This window comes from Triplophysa rosa, linkage group LG8 (genome assembly GCF_024868665.1).
Source record: "Triplophysa rosa linkage group LG8, Trosa_1v2, whole genome shotgun sequence".
In the NCBI taxonomy this organism is placed as follows: domain Eukaryota; kingdom Metazoa; phylum Chordata; class Actinopteri; order Cypriniformes; family Nemacheilidae; genus Triplophysa; species Triplophysa rosa.
This window is the reverse complement of record NC_079897.1, coordinates 10,486,247-10,505,787: the sequence shown is the minus strand read 5'-3', so window position 1 is coordinate 10,505,787 and position 19,541 is coordinate 10,486,247. Positions and strand designations below refer to the sequence as shown.

Genomic DNA, 19,541 nt, shown 5'->3' with positions numbered 1-19,541 from the left:
TTTGCCAGAAATCTGTCATCGTGTGTTTGCATGTAGACACCGAAATGTACAAAATATAATATCAATATCGCTCTTTACACTGTGGTATTTGTTATCAAAATCAAGTTAATTAATTGGTGGGCGCACAACGTCGCGATTTTATTTTAGCTATTATTCAGCACCTTACGCGTTTTATCTGGTGGGAATTACAGGGAGGTGGTCCTTGACAGGGGTTTTGGTGTTTTTGACGTGCGCACAGGTGTAACTTGTGATTGGCTCTTCAGAAGCTCGTGTGTAGCTCACCAGGGTCTGCACAGCTCTCTTCACCAGAGCGCGCAGATCGCACGACCACTGCTGAGTGCGAGACCCATAACATCTTTATGAAAAGAATGGCACACTACTTAAACTCTGTTAGGCTGGCGCAGAGAAAGCTCACTTAAAACATGCGTTGGATCTGGATATACACTGATTCAGAACATGACTTCAACATCCCGTGTGATTTGAAGGGACTTTTCACTGATGCTATGTGACAGCTTTGAAAAGGTTTCTCGCAATAAGAGCGTCCAGTGTTGAATTGGGAGCGCGGAGCGCGTTTGGAGAGGCGCAGAGGCTGTTTTTCACAGCGGATTTTGGATACGTGCTTGCAGGAGTTATGGCTTTCCTGCGCACTCTGCCAAAAAGAAGAAATTATACAGCATCCATCTGTCCTGTCCTGTTAATTCTCATTGTTGTGCTTGGATGTCTCCAGGTGAGCGATCGTCAGAATAAAGTAATCCTTTTTTAATTGCATGCACTTTATGCATGTTCACTGAGCAGTGTTTTTCCATGCAGAGAGTTCACTTTGCATCTGCAACTCTTCATCGTGGTCCTTCATCTCTGCTGGAGTCATTGCTGTTACCTCAAAGCACAGGTGAGAGCTAAACAATTACCTGTTAGATTTGATTGACAGCTGTCAGTCGCAGGTTTGATTCTTGATGTAGAAAAAATGTAGGGTTTTATTATTATTATGTAATGTATTTTCATTAGTAGGTATGTGAGGTTTGTGAATCAAAATTTAAACGTCACTAGAAACGTATAGGTGGATGTGTAGGTGCGTTCTTTCGAGAAACACAGCCTGTATGAGCTCTCGACGGCAGGGGGCACTAGACATCATACTTCTCGAAATAAATGCATCCTGAAAAGGGTTGTAAAATTCTTGCTTTGCTAATATTATTTGATATTTTTACTGAACCTACTATAGTTACCCACTATTTAAGTGGAAAAACACACACACTTGCTCGTGTTAAGGTACAAACTGTATTTTCTATCCCTTAACCCTCACCCTATCTCTAAAACGAACCCTCACAGAAACCTTTTTTGCATTTTTAAATGTTTAAATAAGCATAATTTAGTACGTTTAATAATCAATATCTATGTGGATCTGACTTAGTATCCTTGTGGCAACATTCGGAGGCAAACAAGAACACACACACGTCATTTTCCTAATTTAACTAGCTTCAGGGGACAATTTGTCCCCAAACTATTGGTAAGTAAAGTCACATAACACGCTTAACCCCCCACACACTTTAAGAAAGACAGCAAAAAAGATTGGCATGCGCTGGGACTTAGTGAACAATGAACAAAGGCAGACACTTAAAGAAGCTCTCCATCAATCAGCAAAGCTTTACAAACAGTCTCTGTGTGCGTTTACTGCCTGTATCTTGTGAAGGGTCTCTGCATCTGGCACAGACTTTGAGGCTGGGTTAGCCTGATATAATAGCGTGTGTGTGTGTTTGTGTAAGAGAAAATAGGAATGATACTGTATGCTTCCATGTCACATCTGATTAAGAGTGTGTGTCATCAGTTTGTGTCTCAGGAGTATCTTACCTCACGGCCAAGGATCATAAATCTGTCTGGTCATGTCTGTAAAAGCATTTATAACCTCAGCCATCAGACCACCATGAGGATGAGAAGATAGCGGGTGTATTCCCAGGTCAAACTCACGAAACACCTCCTCTGACCTTTGTGATCGTGAGCAGCACGCTGACGCTTCCTTTTTATAAATCACATCAGCTTGCTTTTGTATGGATGTTATTAATTATTCTGTACAATAGCAATAGTGTTTGCAAGATATGGCATTGTTTTTTTGCTCCGATGTGGATCATAAAAATGATGCATTCAAATTCTCAGCCCATTCACTTTCTTGGAGAATAAAAATCACAGCCATTGCGGTGAAGATAAAGATATTTGTATTTAACTAACTTGTGTGTATTTCAGGGATGCAACCGGAATACTCGCGCCAAAATGACTCTTTCTTTAAAGGAGTTAAACTAAAACGAATATTATTGTTTGTTATATATGTTTGTAACGCAATGTGTTTACACCATTTAAAGTTTAAAATACGCTGTATTTTCCACATACCGTGCATGTTTGTATCTCCTCTTTGCCCCGCCTCTCTGAAACGCACAGATTTTTTACAAAGCTCATCACTCTGAAAAGCGAGGTGTGCTATGATTGGCCAGTTCACCAGTGCGTAGTGATTGGTCAAATACTGCAAGCATTTCACGGAAATGTAACGCCTCTTACCATATTCGGAACATCAGGTTCCAAAGCAATTGTACTGACAGGCGATACAATGAGATTTACAATTACGCCCACCTTAACTACGTGTAGATTTGGGCAGTCTTAGTCAAATCATGTTACGAAGTTACGTAGATTCGCCGGGGTGTGGTTACACGAGGCGTTTCAGGCAAGTCTGGTTGAGCATTCGCTTTTAGATAGAATGCATCTTTTGTTCCCACACTTTCATTTCTGCAATTTGACGTGTCTAATACATGCATGGGCAACTTATAACACACCAAAAACACAGAAAAACACGTACTTCCGCCATATGACCCCTTTAAAATCTGAATGAAATTAGCATAATGTGATAGTTAAAGAGGATATTGAGAAAAAAAATGTGGTTTGTAATTCTGTGCATTGCGTCAGCTGCATAAAGGTTGTGGGTTCACATCCCAGGGAACACGCATGCTAACTAAAACTGCAATCACGGCCAAATCCATAACTTTGATCTCATTCTTTAGGAATTTATTATATTGTGAATAATAGTCTTTATATGACAGGTGTTTAGCGGGGAGTAGATGACAAAAATAGGAATTGGTGATAGACTGGTGATGTCAGCAGAAAAGGAAAGCTGTGAAACAATAGGCAAATTTGTTTTGCCATACTATATTTCTCATAATGCACTGAATTCACCTCATGAATTGAATCCATATCCAAACAGACGTAGTCACTTCCATTCTTCCATATACTGTAGGTTTTTCATTTGCATTATATTACTGTGTATGCAGTGATGACCTCACTTCATCTCCTATATAGAATATGAGATTGCGGCTCCATACGAGGTGGATCACGATGGACGTTACATCTCCCATGCTGTTGCTCATCACCACCGCAGGAAACGCTCAGCAGATAGCCAAGGTCACAACCTCAGAAACACGGTTCACTTCAGGCTTCATGGGCTAGGCCAAGACTTTCACCTGGAACTGGAGCCGTCAAATGACCTGATTGCACCCAGCTTTACCGTACAAACCCTGGGCAGAGAAGGCACCAAGAGCCTGCAGCCATTTCCTACAGATGACCTCTGCTTCTACCACGGGGTGCTGAGATCTAAGGTCAACTCATCCGTGGCCCTGTCGACATGTGCAGGGATGGTGAGTAAACCAATAGGTCATTTTGTTTCATTGTGTTGAGAGATGATTGACTGTACGCAATTCTATAATTGTCATTTGGGAAAGCTGTGAGGGATTCAGAGAGGGATTAAAGTCTGCAAAAAGGTAGATTAGGGTTTTTAAAAAGTATACTCTTTAGCTGCGTCTGAATTCGCTCGTTTGTTCACTCATGCACTATTCCCTATATAGCGAATGCTAAATAGTCCACTATATGGGGAAGAAGTGAATGAAAACGAGTGAACAATTTTGGATACTGACGTAATATATCTTGCGTCTGACAGTACTGTCGCGGACATTCGTCATAACGCTTACATTACACCTGTGTGGCTTTATGGATTGTTTTGTAAAATGGTAGTTCATTTTTACATTGCATTGTGGGTAAAGAGTAGTGAACAAATGTAGGGAAATTAGTTGTTTACTCTGTTTACAAAATGGCTGACACCCGATATAGTGCACTATGTAGGAGATAGGGGGCGAATTCAGACACAGTTTTTGACTGCTTTTAGGCTTTATCCTTTCATAAAGAATAAGCATCCTCTATTCCACTCTATTCTATTCTATTCTATTCTCTGTTCTACTGTACTCTATTTTGTTACATTTCGCCTGACTAAACATCAAAAGGAAGTTTTGTTTGTGTTTTTTTAGTTCAAATAATTGACAGTGATAATAAAAACAGACCCGAAAGTATTTATTAATGTCCTTAAAGAGAATAAGAGCCACGACACCAAGGATTTGTGGAATGTACTGGAGTACAGCAAATGTGTCATTGAATCATTCACGTAGGCCTTTGAGATTCGAACTGGATGTAATCTTCCGTCAAATCTACCCATCATCTCATCTATTTGTTTTATCCATGGATTAATGTTCAGTGTGCAAAGAAACCTCCACTCTCCCGAGTGCTTTTGTTATTTTGGCTCTCCGTCGTCTCCCAGTAGACGCTGGAAGAGCAAAGTGGCTGTGCCACTATTCTCATGACTTTCCTCTGACTGGGCTGACATAATGTGCCCTGTCCCATCAATAGAGGCCGGCTAAAAAAGCAGCGTTGAAATCCCCTTAAACCAGTGACTCAATAACTCTCATAAATTTGGGTCAGGGGAGGTTTTACTAGAGAACAGAGCCTCTTTTTCAGGGGCGTAGCTACATGGTGGCCACGGGTGGCCACGGCTACCCCTGAATGATGGATGGCCACCTATCTGGCCACCTCTGTTGTGTGAAGCAGTTTTAAGATGTGTGTTGGAGTTTACGGATACGGAGTGCTGCTCAGATTATTTAGCGTGTGCACTGAAGTAACATTACTCTCGCGTTAATATGATGTCATATGCTGACGCACTGACGCAAACAGTCTGAGCGCTATAGCTGAACAGCTGCTAACCGCTTCGTGACAGTGTACTGTCTGTGTCAGTAGCGTAGCCACGAGGGGCCGTACATGTACATGATTTACATGTACGTCCCCCTCAGATTTTTGATTTCTTAAAATAAAAAATAAGGAATTGTTGATTTGTTACTCTGGTTGATCGCCCAATCAGTGCTCTTCGCTGTTTTCAAAGTTATTGGTTTAATTATGTCACGTGTTGTGCGTAGCATCTTTTGCGCCAAGAGTTTAATTTATATGCTGCGATGGCGGGTGCACACTAGTCTGTTTTTATATATATTACAAAAAGATGAGCAAGAAGAAAATGAGTAGACTGCTAAAGATAACAATTACACTGCATATGACTTCTTGTAGTGTCGAAAGACTTTTCTCAACAGAAACTTTTCTCAATCTCGAACACTCCGCATTGTCATGTAAAAGGTAAGCCAATGGTTTGACTGGTAGCCGCCGAGCTACTGCGGTTCAATACTGATCCTTACGACCCCCCGCTCTGCATATTTTGTATGCTTCTCCTACTGCTTCAGAGGTTTGCGAAGTGGACATAAAAGACATTGAAGTGCACGAATCGTGACTACTACGCAAATCTCACGATTGCGATTAAATAACCCTTCAAATTTCCATAGTAAGTCTTGTCCCTGTGTGCAGGCAATCGTGTAGCGCAAATTCGTATTCTGAACTGAAGTTAACTTCAGAAGTAACTTCAGCTGATTTCCTGTGTGCAGGGAGTAGAGAGCAGTGAACACTGTGTAGGGACCATGTCAATAGGAACACAGTTTATTCATGGAGCGCTCTTCTAACAAGCTGGTGATTTAAATCAGCGTAAACCAGGATTAAGAACCGCTTGGCTATGTTTAAGTTAGCTAAAATGGTGAAATGTGCTGTATAATATAGGTGTATCAGTTTAGTAATAGAAAAATATAAATGGCTATATATGTCATGGCTCTGCTTCCTTAGTCATGTTTTTCTTGGTCCTGTAGCAGAGCCATGACAAAGTCTTTGGTTATGTGTGGAGAGAAACATATTATTGTCCGTTTGACAATAATATACGTTCTCTCCAGTGTCTTGTCATTGGCCCCATTCCTCTTGTTTCCTCGTTATCTTTCCCTGAGTGTTTAATGTCCCACACCTGCCCCATGTAATTATCCCTCGTTTGTCTCTCCCTATTTATACCCTCATGTTTCTTTGTCTTGTGCTGTTGGATTGTACTCTGTTCTGTATTACGTTGTGTATGGTTTCGTTGAGTGCCTTTCGTCTGCCATGTGTGCTGTGTTCCTGTTGTCTGTGATAACCCCTGTCAAGTTGAGTTTAGTAAGTCTTAAGTTTAGCTTTTGTCCAGTGTTGTTTATTTTAGTTTAGTCTTAGTTAGTCTACGTCTTGTCTGCTTCCTGTTATCTTGTTTTCTTGTTTATATCCCCATCGTGGGTGTTTGCTTTGTCTTTTGTTTTGTAATAAATAAAGTATTGTTTTTTGTTAACCCCGTCACTGCCTGCCTGCGCTTGGGTTCTTTCCTGCCAACCGTGACAATATACATATACAAAATGGCCCCCTCATTTACAGACAAGCCCCCTCAAAAACAAAATTCTGGCTACGCCACTGGTCTGTGTACCATGGAAGTTCATCGCGAGTTTAATTTGTGGTACTGCAATGTTTATTTTCTATAAAAAATGCTAACTTACTGCAAATGATAGCTAGCAAATTATTTTTTAATAATGTTAGGACATGAAAGCGTTGCAAATAAATTGTTTACTTTACGTTATTTGTGTATGTTTTTGACCAGCAAACTATGTGTAATGAAGAATTGGTGTAAATTACACTAGAAGTTAAAGAATTTCTGTCTGTAAGGATTTTTTGGTCACCCTAATAAAATCACTGGGTCTTACCTGGCCACCTCTAAAAAAAAGTTCTGGCTACGCCCCTGCTCTTTTTATTTGTCAAATAGACATTTGAAGAATCTATATATGTCCTCAGTGGACACAAACACATATTGAACTCACATACTCATTAATAAAATATGTTTTGTTTGTTAATAGTTTGTTTTGGCACGGAGTTCTAGAGTATGTTTATTTGGCATAATATATTTTGCATTAAATAATTCAATTAAAATATCTTTAGCTTTTAATGAACAGGAGGGCCATTTAATTGAATGTATTTCTCAACATTTCGCAGCACTTTATTGAGTTTGGAATTTATTTGGTTGTTAAACCAATGGCAAAAAATAAAGCTTTTCAAATTCTATATAGCTCGCCTAAATTCTGTCATCATTGACTCACCACCATGCCATTTATGTGGAAAACGAAGAGAAGTTATTTTGCATTTAATTCATGATCCCATAAATGCAAACATCATCTTTCAAAATTAAAAATGCAAACAAGATGTTCAAAGCCAGAAATACTAAATACTATTGTGTAGTGTATCCTGTGACTGATCATTATGCGGGAAGTTTGAATATGCAGAAGGCTGAATGAGATATCAGAGTTGTTGATCGAATGACGTCAGAAGATTTGTAATATAGACCACTTTGGAAAACGAGAAACAGAAAAACAATGCTAATCCAACACTGGTCCAGAAGAACTTCCTGTTTCAGTTTTTTAACACTACACAAATGGTTACAATCAACAGATAATTTATAACCGAATCACAATGTTGAAGTGATAGTTCACGCAAAAATAAAAATTCTGTCATCATTTAGGCTACTCACCCTTTTGTCATTTCAAATCTGCGTGACTTTCTATCTTCCGCAGAAAACAAAAGAAGATATTTAGAAAAATGTTGTTAACTGGACCCCATTCACTTGCATTGGTTTCATGTTAATACAATAGAAGTGAATGGGGTCCAGTGCTGTTCGGTTACAAACTTTCTTCAAAATTTATTTTGTGTTCTGTGGAAGAAAGTTATAAAGGTTTGAAAATGACAAGAGGGTGAGTAAATGATGACAGAATTTTTATTTTTGGGTAAACTGTCACTTTAAACAAATATCTTTAAGATTTAATTATATATGTAAGATTTTAAAATAAAATAAGTACAGATGAAGCCAGAAGTGTTTCTGGACCAGTGTTTACATCTTGTGAAGTGGTCTATAGTGCACAAATCAAATCTTTAAGTAGAAAAATCATCTTTAAGATTGCTGAAACAATTTGTGCTGAATTAATATCAGTTTTTCCACGTTAGTGTAATCCTGTAGCAATTTGTTTCCAAATGACACCCTAAAACTGACCTTTCACCTCATCAGCCATTAAAAACAAGCAAGTCAAATCTGACATTTATGCATTTGGCAGAGGCTTTTATCCAAAACAACTTACATTGCATTACACTACACATTTGTTTCTAAGTATGTGCAATCCCTGGGATCGTACCCATGTTCTTGGTGTTGCTAACACCATGCTCTAACCACTGAGCTACAGGAAAGCTTACTGTCATTGAACTTGTTCTTGGTCTTCTTGGCAGTGTGATTCTGTAATACTGTGGACTATCACACGTCCACAGCTGGATGTTATTAACAATGTGGAGTCATTAGTTCAGTCCGACTATGGTCCTTGTCCAGTAATGCCCATGTTTAAATGCACTTTGAATGACTGAGACCGCTTGGCAGATCACCATTAAAGGTTGGCAGGGCAGTGCTTTGATGATGATCTTAGTTCACCATAAAAAGTCCCAAATTGAAATTAACAAGCGTGAGCACGGGCGATCGAATTCACAGTTCACAAATCTGAACGATTTCAAGCCGACGGCTTCAAACAGAAGTGAGTAAGGTGGTTGTGCAGATGTTTTTCTGTAAAAATGTTACAAGGTACAATGTGTGACTTCAGCGGTGGCACATGGGATGCCAATTAGGAGGGTAAACGGCTGCCATTTTGTGGAATCTCCATTGTGAAAGTCTTTCTGAAGTGTTGCCAATCTGCAGTAATAGGCAAATTATGGTTGATGGAAGCCATGAGCTGTTTGAAGGACTGGTAAATGTACAAATGAAGCCCCCCAGTTAACACCCCCAATATCTGGTCTTAAAAGGTTTGTTGTGGTTGTTTATTTTAACGATTTGAAAAACTCTTCCAGTGCTTAGTCAGCAAATAAATCATAATTAAATAGCATTTATTTAGAGTATTAACTTTCTTAAAGGGTCATGTGGCGCGAATACGTGTTTTTCTGTGTCTTTGGTGTGTTATAAGTTGCCCATGCGTGTATTAGACACGTAAAAATTGTCGGAACAAAAGATGCATTCTATCTAAAAGCGAATGCTCACCCTGACCTTCCTGAAATGCCTTGTGTAACCACACACCCACAAATCTACGTCAGTTCGTGGTATGAGTTGACTAAGACCGCCCAAATGTATACGCAAGTAAGGTGGGCGTACCTGTCCAATTGCTTTGGAACCTGATGTTCCAAATATGGTAAGAGGCGTTACATTTCCGTCACACGCATTCGACCAATCACTATGCACTGGTTAACTGGCCAATCATAGCACCCCTCGTTACTCAGAGTGATGAGCTTTGTAAAAAATCTGCGAGTTTCAGAGAGGCGGGGCAACGAGGAGAGACAAACATGCATGGTGTGAGGAAGATACAACGTTTTTGAACATTAAATTGTGTATACACATTGCATTACATCTAAAACAAATGATAATATTCATTTTAGCCGTGTCATATGACCCCTTTAATACATGTACAACTGTGTGTTCAGTGTTATGGCACAATTCATGCGTGTGTTATTCCAAAGAGAAGTAAAATGAGTTTTCTTCGTAATCTTTAGTCGACATGTAGCTCGATTTTAGCTATGTATGCATTTTCACATTCAGGTCTGGCTCTATTCTGATGCAGAACGGCCATTTTTCATGATCCAATCAACTCTTGATGGATAAAGTCCTGCCTACTTTCATGTTTCACTTGGGAAAACTTAAATAAACTGGGTTGTGAATAACGTTTCATGTACTTTAAAGGGTTAACAGTGTAAATACCCAAAGATATGTAATCCAGATTTCCAACACACATACCACAACTTGCATTAATGTGGATGGAAATGTACAGGGAGAGGATACAGATGACTGCAATTTTTAACTGGGGCATTAAGACTGTTGTTAAGGTCAATTTAGCACATAGGTTTATCCTCTAACATGGAATTTCCCATGATGCTTATGATATAACATTTATCATGTGCATCCAGGCTTTGAAAACCAAGCCCAGTCGCCCCCAGCAGCTCAAAATATAACTCTTGTCCAAAATATATACATTATTATTCTTTGAAAAACATTTCCATACTTCACTCTACAAGCTGTGAGCGTGGCCTTGATAGGCTGACAGAATTAAAAAGTAACATATTTATTTATGAAGAACAGAAATAGAGCGTGGCGTGATTTGCCCTGTAAAAACAAAGCGCAAAGAGGCGCCAATGGATGACTAATTGTTGGCGGGAGGTGATTGTCAACGCACGGGAATAAATGTGGTCCTTCTGGAGAGACTGTTTCTATGGAGAGCCAGTTGATCTGTACTTCATACTGTATATACAGTCACTGTAAGCTATAAGCATTTCTTCCTTTTGTTATTTTCCCTACTTGTGATAGAAACAAACAGCAACTGTCAAAAGAATAGATTCGGAAAAAATGAAGTAGCATCCAGTAACATTCTATTCATTTAAAACTTCTTATGTATTCACCCCTTCATAACAGAGAGAGATAGTCACCGAGATGATGTAACAGGATTTAAAAACGAAACATTGACACCTTCTCAAATATCTTTAGCTGGCATATAAAACTAGTTCTAGTCCTCTTTTTTTTTTACTGATCCTCGATTGAGAGCACAGATTCGGTTTCAATTTCTAAATGCATCCAGACAAGCACAGTCTTCTCTCAGATGAAAATAGTTGCTGCATCAGGTGCATCCTTCACAGGCTTCTGATATCCGCTCAACTCCTTTGATTAGGGTTCTTAGGTCATGCCCGGATCTGCCCGTTTCCATGACTGCGGCAGCGCAGCTGTTATTTCTCTCCCAGGTAGCGTCTCGCCCCCGTCTTCTGGCGCTTTATGACTGCTATTTGCACCTTGTAGCTCTCAGTGTGTAATTTCACGAGAGGTATTTAAGGAGGCAGTGCAGACATTTGTTTTTAGTTAGGGTTGTCATGGACCAGAGAGAACCACGGACAGATATGTGGAGGATGATTCTTACGTGTTATTTATGCAAGAATGCAGTCACTACCACTCCCACTCGACAACATGGATTTGCACTATTGTGCTTAACGTGTGGTAGATGATGCTAAGTGCCATGTGCGTAAATTGATTTAAAAATGTAAGACTCTCCCTGGCATGAACGGAAAAGAACACATTTCCCTTGGATACCTCAACAAATTTGTGGTTTATTCAGGATTCCCCCATTCTATGTTAGCTAATTGGCTAAGAGGAGATTTGATATTTATATAGTGGCGGATATAAATAAGACTGATGTTTGTCCATTACATTACCCACCAGTTCTAGACAGCATCATTCAAACTTTTATGACAGCAGTGAGTTTTTCACTGTGACATATTTAACAGCTTGTATAACAAAAACTGCCCCAGAAATATTACTGTTTGAGATTTTTTTGCTCGGTTACCCTAGGCTCACAAAATGTAATGTAGGTCTAAAGTCTTCTAAAGATTCATATTCTTTTAGATGTTTCTTATGCAAAAAAATAATCTCAAACTGTCTTCTAAAAAGCACGGAATGCAAAAGTCTTCTCATTGTAATCTCACTGCTGATTATTATTATTATTGTTTACATTTACATATTGTATTGTTAATTTATTTTGTATTGTATTCAAATTTGTAGTGGATTGATTTGTTGCTCTTCGTTGGGGAGGCGTTACAAATGTCAGATGCCAATCTTGGTTTCGTTGTAAGACAGCAGACATCACTACACTATAGTAAAACACAGATGTAAATATATGTTACATAGGCTTAATGTGTTCAGAGCAACTGCAATTCTGAAACAGACAGATGTAGAAAGTGTATTCAAGTTTTTGAACATTCTGAAGTTAATAAAGATAAATAACTGAACATATGGGTAACACTTAAAGCCTTTATGTTTAATGCATTATAAAGGGTTATTAAAGAGTATGATGCAACATAATTGTTTATATGTGAAGTGAATTGAAGTGAAGTGAAAGTGACCTATTAGTCAGATATGGTGACCCATACCCGAAATGTGACCTCTGTATTTAACCCATCCAGAGAGTAGTGAACACACGCACAGCAAGTGGTGAACACACGTACACCCGGAGCAGTGGGCAGCTATCACTGCAGCGCCCGGGGAGCAAGTGGGGGTTGGTGCCTTGCTCAAGGGCACCTCAGTCGTTACCCGCCGGCCCTGGGAATCGAACCGGCAACCTTCTGGTCATGAGTCCGACTCTCTAACCAATGAATTGATAAGTGTTATAATGTATACGTAGTTACAATTATTCATAAGACATTACAATGCATTATAAAGTGCATTACAAGGTATAATTAATACATTAAAACTACTTTTATAATGCATTATACAAAAAGTATGGTGCACAATATACTGTATGAAAAGACCATGTGGATTTAATGAAATGGAAAACACAACACAGGTCACTGTAATGTCTCTCACTGTCTGTCTGAATTATGTCACTGATATTCTGTACTGTCCTTTGAGTGAACCTTAAAGTACGGAAGCCGCTAGGTGTCACCGTGCTGCAATGGAAGAAAACATGCAAACCGAAAAAACACCAGCAAATTCAGAAAGCATCTTCATTAGTTTGGCGACACATGCCCTGCAAATTCTCGCAACACAAACTAATACAGAAACGCGCTGCAAGTACCACAAATGACAACGGAAGCGTTTCCGGGGGACTCAGAAAACTGATGCACCATTGTTTATGCTTTTATTTATTTGACTGCTGCGGCTTTGACTATTAATATATGTGAAGCTCTACTGTAACTCTTGCAATAAGAAAATACATTTTAATTAGATCAACCATGTGAAGATGTGTCGTGAGGGTTTCATCTCGTGTGCCTTTTTTCACATATGTGCAGCCATATTAATTTCTGAGGTAAACCTAAAATAATAAAAAAGAATGTCTGCCTCTTACAACTTTAACAGTTTAACATTAGTTTGTACGATAATAGCTAAATAAATGAATACTCTCACGCATATGTAACGTCTTTTAATTCCATAATAAAATATAAATAAAAATATAAACAGTGAAGGCATTCATTCATCATCTCGAATGTAATACAATAACAATGCTACTAAAAGTAAAATAACAGATTTATGTTAAACAAATCATAGAATTAAAGATCATTTAAAATAGTAAAATCATCTTTCACTATATGTAAACTCGTCCGTTGCTTTTCTGACTCGTGATGCGGCGCAGTTGGGTGGTTTTCCCTCTCCACTTCTAGCGGAGTGATGTAAATGTTCCCTTATTCCCTAACAGTTACGCCGTTCATAGTGCCCAACACTTCCATTGTCGTTTGTGGTACTTGCAGCGCGTTTCTGTATTTGTTTGTGTTGCGAGAATTTGCAGCGCGTTTCTGTATTTGTTTGTGTTGCGAGAATTTGCAGCGCGTTTCTGTATTTGTTTGTGTTGCGAGAATTTGCAGGGTATGTGTTGCCAAACTAATGAAGATGCTTTCTGAATTTGCTGGTGTTTTTTCGGTTTGCATGTGTTTTCTTCCGTTGCAGCGCGGTGACACCTAGCGGCTTCCGTATTAAAGACTAACTGGCAAAGTATGTCAACAGCATAAATGCAAATTGGGAATAAATGTGTCATGGCTCTGCTTCACTTAGTCATGATTTTCTTGGTCCTGTAGCAGAGTCATGACAAAGCCTTATGTTTTATGTGGAGATGGAGATTGTTGACCTTTCGGCCTTCCATACTCTCTCTCTCCGGTCCTCATCTCTGTTCCCGCCATCTCGTTTCCTCGTTAACTTTCCCTGAGTGTTTGATTACCCTCACCTGCCCTGTGTCATTATCCCTCGTTTGTATTTCCCTATATATTGACCTCTTGTCTTGTGCTGATTAGTTTTGTATTCACCGCTGTTCCTAGTTCCTGTGAGTGTTGCTTATCCATTGATCCTGTCTTCTTGTGTGTATTTAGTGTAGTCCTGTCTTAGTTTTATATAGTGTAGTCCTGTCTTAGTTTTATATAGTGTAGTCCTGTCTTAGTTTTATATAGTCTGTTTGAATACCCTGTCCGCTTGTTTTGTCCCCCACGTGGGAAGTTTTTGGTTTATATTTTTATGTATTGTTAGCTCTGTTCCCATTTTGTCTCCCCATCGTGGGTGTTTGATTTGTTTTTTTTATTAAAAGTTTTTTGTTTTTCGTCCACCGTTGTCTGCACCTGGGTCCTCATTTCCACAATCATGACAAAATGTACTTGAATATTGGGATCGACCTTGGCGAAGTCCTAAGCTCTCAACGTGAGTGTTATTGAAAGCAACAGGGTTGGGTCATGCAGGTCAGTCCCGTCTGAACCTTATCGTAAGTCTGGCCTGATAGCCTCAGCCCTGGCGGGTTCGCTTCTGTTGACTGAACCCTCTGATCTAGTGACAGGAGTGAAGCATATCTCATGGGGTTTCTACTTTGACACCAAAACAACTAGGTAATTTTGCTCTTTGAAGTTCTCCCGTCTAATAAAGGATCAAATGCTTGACTGTACAACCTTTTGTCTACAGGCGAGATTAAGTGCCAGGCGTTTTTTGTCTTGATGGAGTCTTGAATCACTGCTCTGGAAGCATCTGCATGGTTAAAGCTGGTAACTGACCTTGCTAACTTAAATCTGATCCAGGGCCAGTGGTAGTTAACATGTGACTCTTCTCGCCCCGATATCTAAGGGAGATTTCTTTAGGTTGGCTATTTTTAGGCATTCCTGTACATTTTTATGCCGGTGCTTCTGGATTTTGCACTGTAAAAAATACGGCCTACATAGATCATCTACAAGTAGTGTCAACAGTTTTTAGGCAGTGTCATAAATAAGAATTTTAAGGCTGTGATTTTCACATCAATCCACAAGCCTGTGTACGAATTGATTGATCCATTGTGTCTTCTGGAGCAGTTGTTTAGTCCAGTTTATCATCCTTAATTTCAGCTCTCTAAGGACGAGCGTGGTGTTAATCGAAATATCTTATTGTCGTCGTACATCTTGGGCCGTTCCACGTGTTTATTCATCTGTTCAGTATCATGCAAGTGTTTGTTTGAAAAGACGCTTGTTGAAATATGTCAGCAGTTACCTCCTATACAGGCGTTAATTACGAGATGAGCTCTTTATCCCAACACGCACTATGATCTTGGATCTGAGTTGTTTAGTCTGGCTAGACCTGCATGGCTTTGCTCATTGAGTACTTAACAAAGGCAACATTCCTGGAGCCAGTGAGACCGGACCTCCGGTCAACTGCGTAGGTAATAGAGTCCCAAAAGTGAATTATGGGATAATAATCGGTGACATTTATTAGATCAACATCAACTCTTGTCTTTAGAACCTTGGGTGTGATATAACACGCAGTGTTCAAAGTTTGGCGTTAGCGCTCATTTGCTTCCGACCATACAGACTCATAAAAGGGTGATTGTGAACAGGCATGTGTACGTAAACATATGCAGACATACAGTACTTGCTAAATTATCACTGGGTATCATAATAGACCCCACGCACATATTAAAGGCATTTTCAAATACAGCATAAAATGATCCTGAAAAACCTTACATCCAACCTGCTTTGCCTCTGTCTTCTATTCCCAGAGCTCAACATATGTTTTACAGGCTATTGTCTGCATGATTGCCTTGCAATGAATTTAAGTGTTGTTGGCAATGATGACAGATAATCAAATGCACATTGGGTGCAAGCAGGTTCTCCGAAGGGTTCTCAGTCTGTTTATTTGGAGAGGAGCTGGTCCTTTGAGCCCAATTAAGGCTCATTTTCAGACTGTAGCGAACTGGGTGCGTAAAATGAGTATTCAAGTGAGGTCCTGTTGTGACCTGACATGACATTAAGACGGGCGTTTGAAGAGTCCTTGAGAGTGCATTGGATGTGAAGTGTATACGTGATAGAATGACTCTCAAAGAAGGGCAATTGGGGTGTTTATGTCACAAACTGAGCTCGGTTTTACATGTAAGTAAAACACTAAAAATGTGATCTGCTCTCACTGTAACAAGAATCACACTTCTCTGTTGAAAGTTCCAAGATTGATGATCACCAGCGGTTGTTTTGTTATACTGTAGATGTAAGAGCGTACTGCTTGATGGAAATTCCTGCTGGTCTAAACAGTTTTTCGGAAGGGTTGTGTCAGCAATACAGCTTTTAATGTAGATGAATTTCAGCTTTCAGACTCGCCCAGCGATCTGATAATCTGGAGTCTGTAGGCGTCTTGAGAACATTAAGAAAGCGTCTGTTTTATGTTCCAAAGCACATGATCATTATGTTTGATTTTATGTTGCATAGAAAGAATTTATTCATCAGATGGCAAGGCGCTGACTAGTGTGTGTTTTTCCTCTAGTCAGGTTTGATCAGGACTCAAGAGGCTGATTATTTCCTGAAGCCACTGCACCCACATCAGGCACTTTTGGAGAGCTTCTCAGCACCATCTGATCACCATCCCCACATCCTGTACAAGAGATCCACACTGACAGACACACAGACAAACATCAGAAGAAAAAGAATGACATCTGAGAAAAAGTCTTCCAGCATGGAATTTCCTTACATGTGGGGAATAAGCATAAGAGATGAGATGACCCCACGCAAACACACAAATCCAGAGGAGTATCAGCATACGCCACATAGTCGTGACAACAACCATCAGAGACAGCACTACTGTGGAAGACGGAAGAAATGTATGTAAGGACGGACTCTCTCCAAATATACCTTACGAGTCTGTATTTCCACCAAGCTGGTTTACATTACATTGTACTGGACAGTCAATGGGGGAGGGTGTTTTGCAGAGCGGTCATATGCAATGAAGTCACAGCTGTTTAAGGGTCTGCTTTAACATGTTTTCATTTCTGACACCATGACATCATTACACACCTGTATTGTGTTTGGTCAGGGATGAATTATTCTCACCAGCGCTAAACATACACCTTATCCTCACACTGCATTTGAACCATTATAACCATTCACTAAATACATTTTATGTGGGTTGTGAGGTAACAGCTAATACAGTTTGACACAGATGGCGTAGATTAGTGTCTAATATAAACCTACTTTTCCAAGCACTCCATATTTCTAGTCTAACAATAAATTGGTTACCAATGAGTGTCTGACACCTGAGTGATATTGTCTCTGTACTGTATTACAGATATGCCTAAACCACCTGAGGAAGATATCTATATTTTTCCGGATGAATACAAATTTATGTCCAGGGGGAAACGAGCCATCATGCTGAAACCTCTGCCATACCAGAGACTAAATGTGGAGACGTTGGTGGTGGTCGACCGTAAGATGATGGAGAATCATGGCCAAGAGAACATAACCACATATGTCCTTACTGTTTTAAACATGGTAAATCATACATTACTTTTTTATTTGTCTGTCCATCCATCTATTTGTTGGTCTGTTTGTCCACCTCCCCATTTGTCCATCCATTCTATGTTCCAAGCATATTGTGTTGCACAATTGGACATGCTCTCAAAAGACAGACCATAATGTCAAGCTGAGGTCAGCATGTGTTTTCACTTGGTTGTGGCATATCTGGCTGACCGACCGAACTGGTTAATGATTGATAAAACTCATGCTCTTTTAAGAGTAAGCATGGAAAAAAAATCTAAGCACAAATGAAAACACATCTGAGCACTAATAAAAAATAGGATAGCGTTACATGTTTTGAGCATGACCATAAAACTTGTGAAAGCTTTTTAAGAGTTCTGTTTTACAAAGGATCAGCAAAATACAGACACCTGAGATCAGTCTGGATGTCTCAGTTTTGGTGACACCAACACAAAAGACAAAATAGAAGGAATGAAAGCTTGTTTTGGGGGATGAAGTGTTTGTATTTATGATACCCGAGCACCTTAGACCATCCCAGAGACTTAATCCCATATATCTCACTGGTTTTTGAAACAAGATAGGGGTAATGTATTCCTTTAAAGGCGGGGTGTCCGATTTCTCTTAGCCGTTGTTGATGTTCAAATCACCAAAACAAAAACACCCCTACCCCCATCTGTCGCTTTCGTCAGCGCTCGACTAGGCTAATGTCCGTCCTGTGCACTGTGCACCTTACTGCTGATTGGCTACAAGGTTGTTTTGGTACTCGGCCTGACTTAGTTGTCTAAAGCGTAATTCCGAAATCGGTCACCCCGCCTTTAAATACATCTGATATGCCTACAAAGAGGTGAGGCTTTGAAGAAGTTTTGAGAAACATCCCAGCCACAAGTTTCTCATTTTCCCCAAGAGAAGCTGTTGGTGGGTCTCTAAATAGGTCATACTGAGTTTAAATGACTTACTATAAATGCTGCATTTGCACAAAAAATCATCTTGTAAATTTTAGAATATTTAATTGTTCCTTATCTCCACAAAGGTCTCGACACTTTTTAAAGATGGAACGATTGGAGGTGATATCAACATTGTAATTGTTGGACTAATACTGTTGGATGAAGACCAGGTGAGATTATTTTAAAATTTTGACTTAATTTATATTACAGTTGAAAGATTTTAAGATGTTTTAAGAATATTACATCACCTACAGTGTACGTGTCCAAACTGAAATGTTAATCCTTAGCTAAGTGTAGATATCTTTGTAAATGAATGAATGTCAAACAGTAGGGAAAAGGCCTCTGGAGATGATTGATGTCATGGACCATAAGAAGTTTAGATAATACAGAGGTTTAAAAGGTAATGCAACACTTCAGATGGTGGATTTTATTGTCCTTCGGGGGCTTGTCTCCTTGGCTTTCGTTGAGACGTTATATCTGAACAGGTCTTGTTTAAAAGATGACCATATAATTGGCTGAACGACATTCCACTGGATTCCAGCCATATGAGGGTAGTGTCGGTGGGAAAATAGGCCAGCAGACGGCCGAAGATGAGGGCTTTGTTACTGATACACCTGTGCTAATGTTAATGAAGTTCACCTTAGCCACAAGATGAGGAATGCAGAAAATTACCCTTATCCTTTCTTTTGTTGGAAGAATTAGCAACAGTGACTCAGGATCAGCTAGGGTCATCATGAGTGGCTAATTGCCCACAGACTCATTTACCGAGGTGGGGTCAACAGAGGCAGCAGATAATTTCTCAGCTCAGATATTGATGAGCAACTTGAGTTGGTCTACCAGGACTTTATGACATTTCAACAACAGTTTTTTTCCCTGTATTTCACCACATTCTGAACAGTACCCTTCTATACTCTACACTGCTCTACTTTACCCAACTCTATTTTTCTCTACTCCACTGTACTGTGCTCATTATGTTGTGCCCTACTCTTCTACATTATAATCTACTCTACCCCACTCTACTCTACTCTGCCACACTTTTCTTTGCATTACTCCACTATACTATACTCAACCCCT

The 19,541-nt window shown here is 39.6% G+C and overlaps 1 protein-coding gene across 1 annotated transcript in view; it reads left to right on the top strand.

Annotated features, from left to right (window-relative positions):
- Nucleotides 1-351: 351 nt before the first annotated feature.
- The window catches only part of LOC130558320 (A disintegrin and metalloproteinase with thrombospondin motifs 16), an 83,744-nt gene continuing 64,554 nt past the window's right edge, over nt 352-19,541 (top strand). Inside the window, exons 1-6 of the mRNA XM_057340674.1 lie at nt 352-727; nt 811-889; nt 3,337-3,671; nt 16,538-16,871; nt 17,336-17,538; nt 18,554-18,637. Of these exons, the coding sequence (XP_057196657.1) occupies nt 632-727; nt 811-889; nt 3,337-3,671; nt 16,538-16,871; nt 17,336-17,538; nt 18,554-18,637 (1,131 nt within the window). The 5' untranslated portion in view covers nt 352-631. The remainder of the gene's footprint in view (nt 728-810; nt 890-3,336; nt 3,672-16,537; nt 16,872-17,335; nt 17,539-18,553; nt 18,638-19,541) is intronic.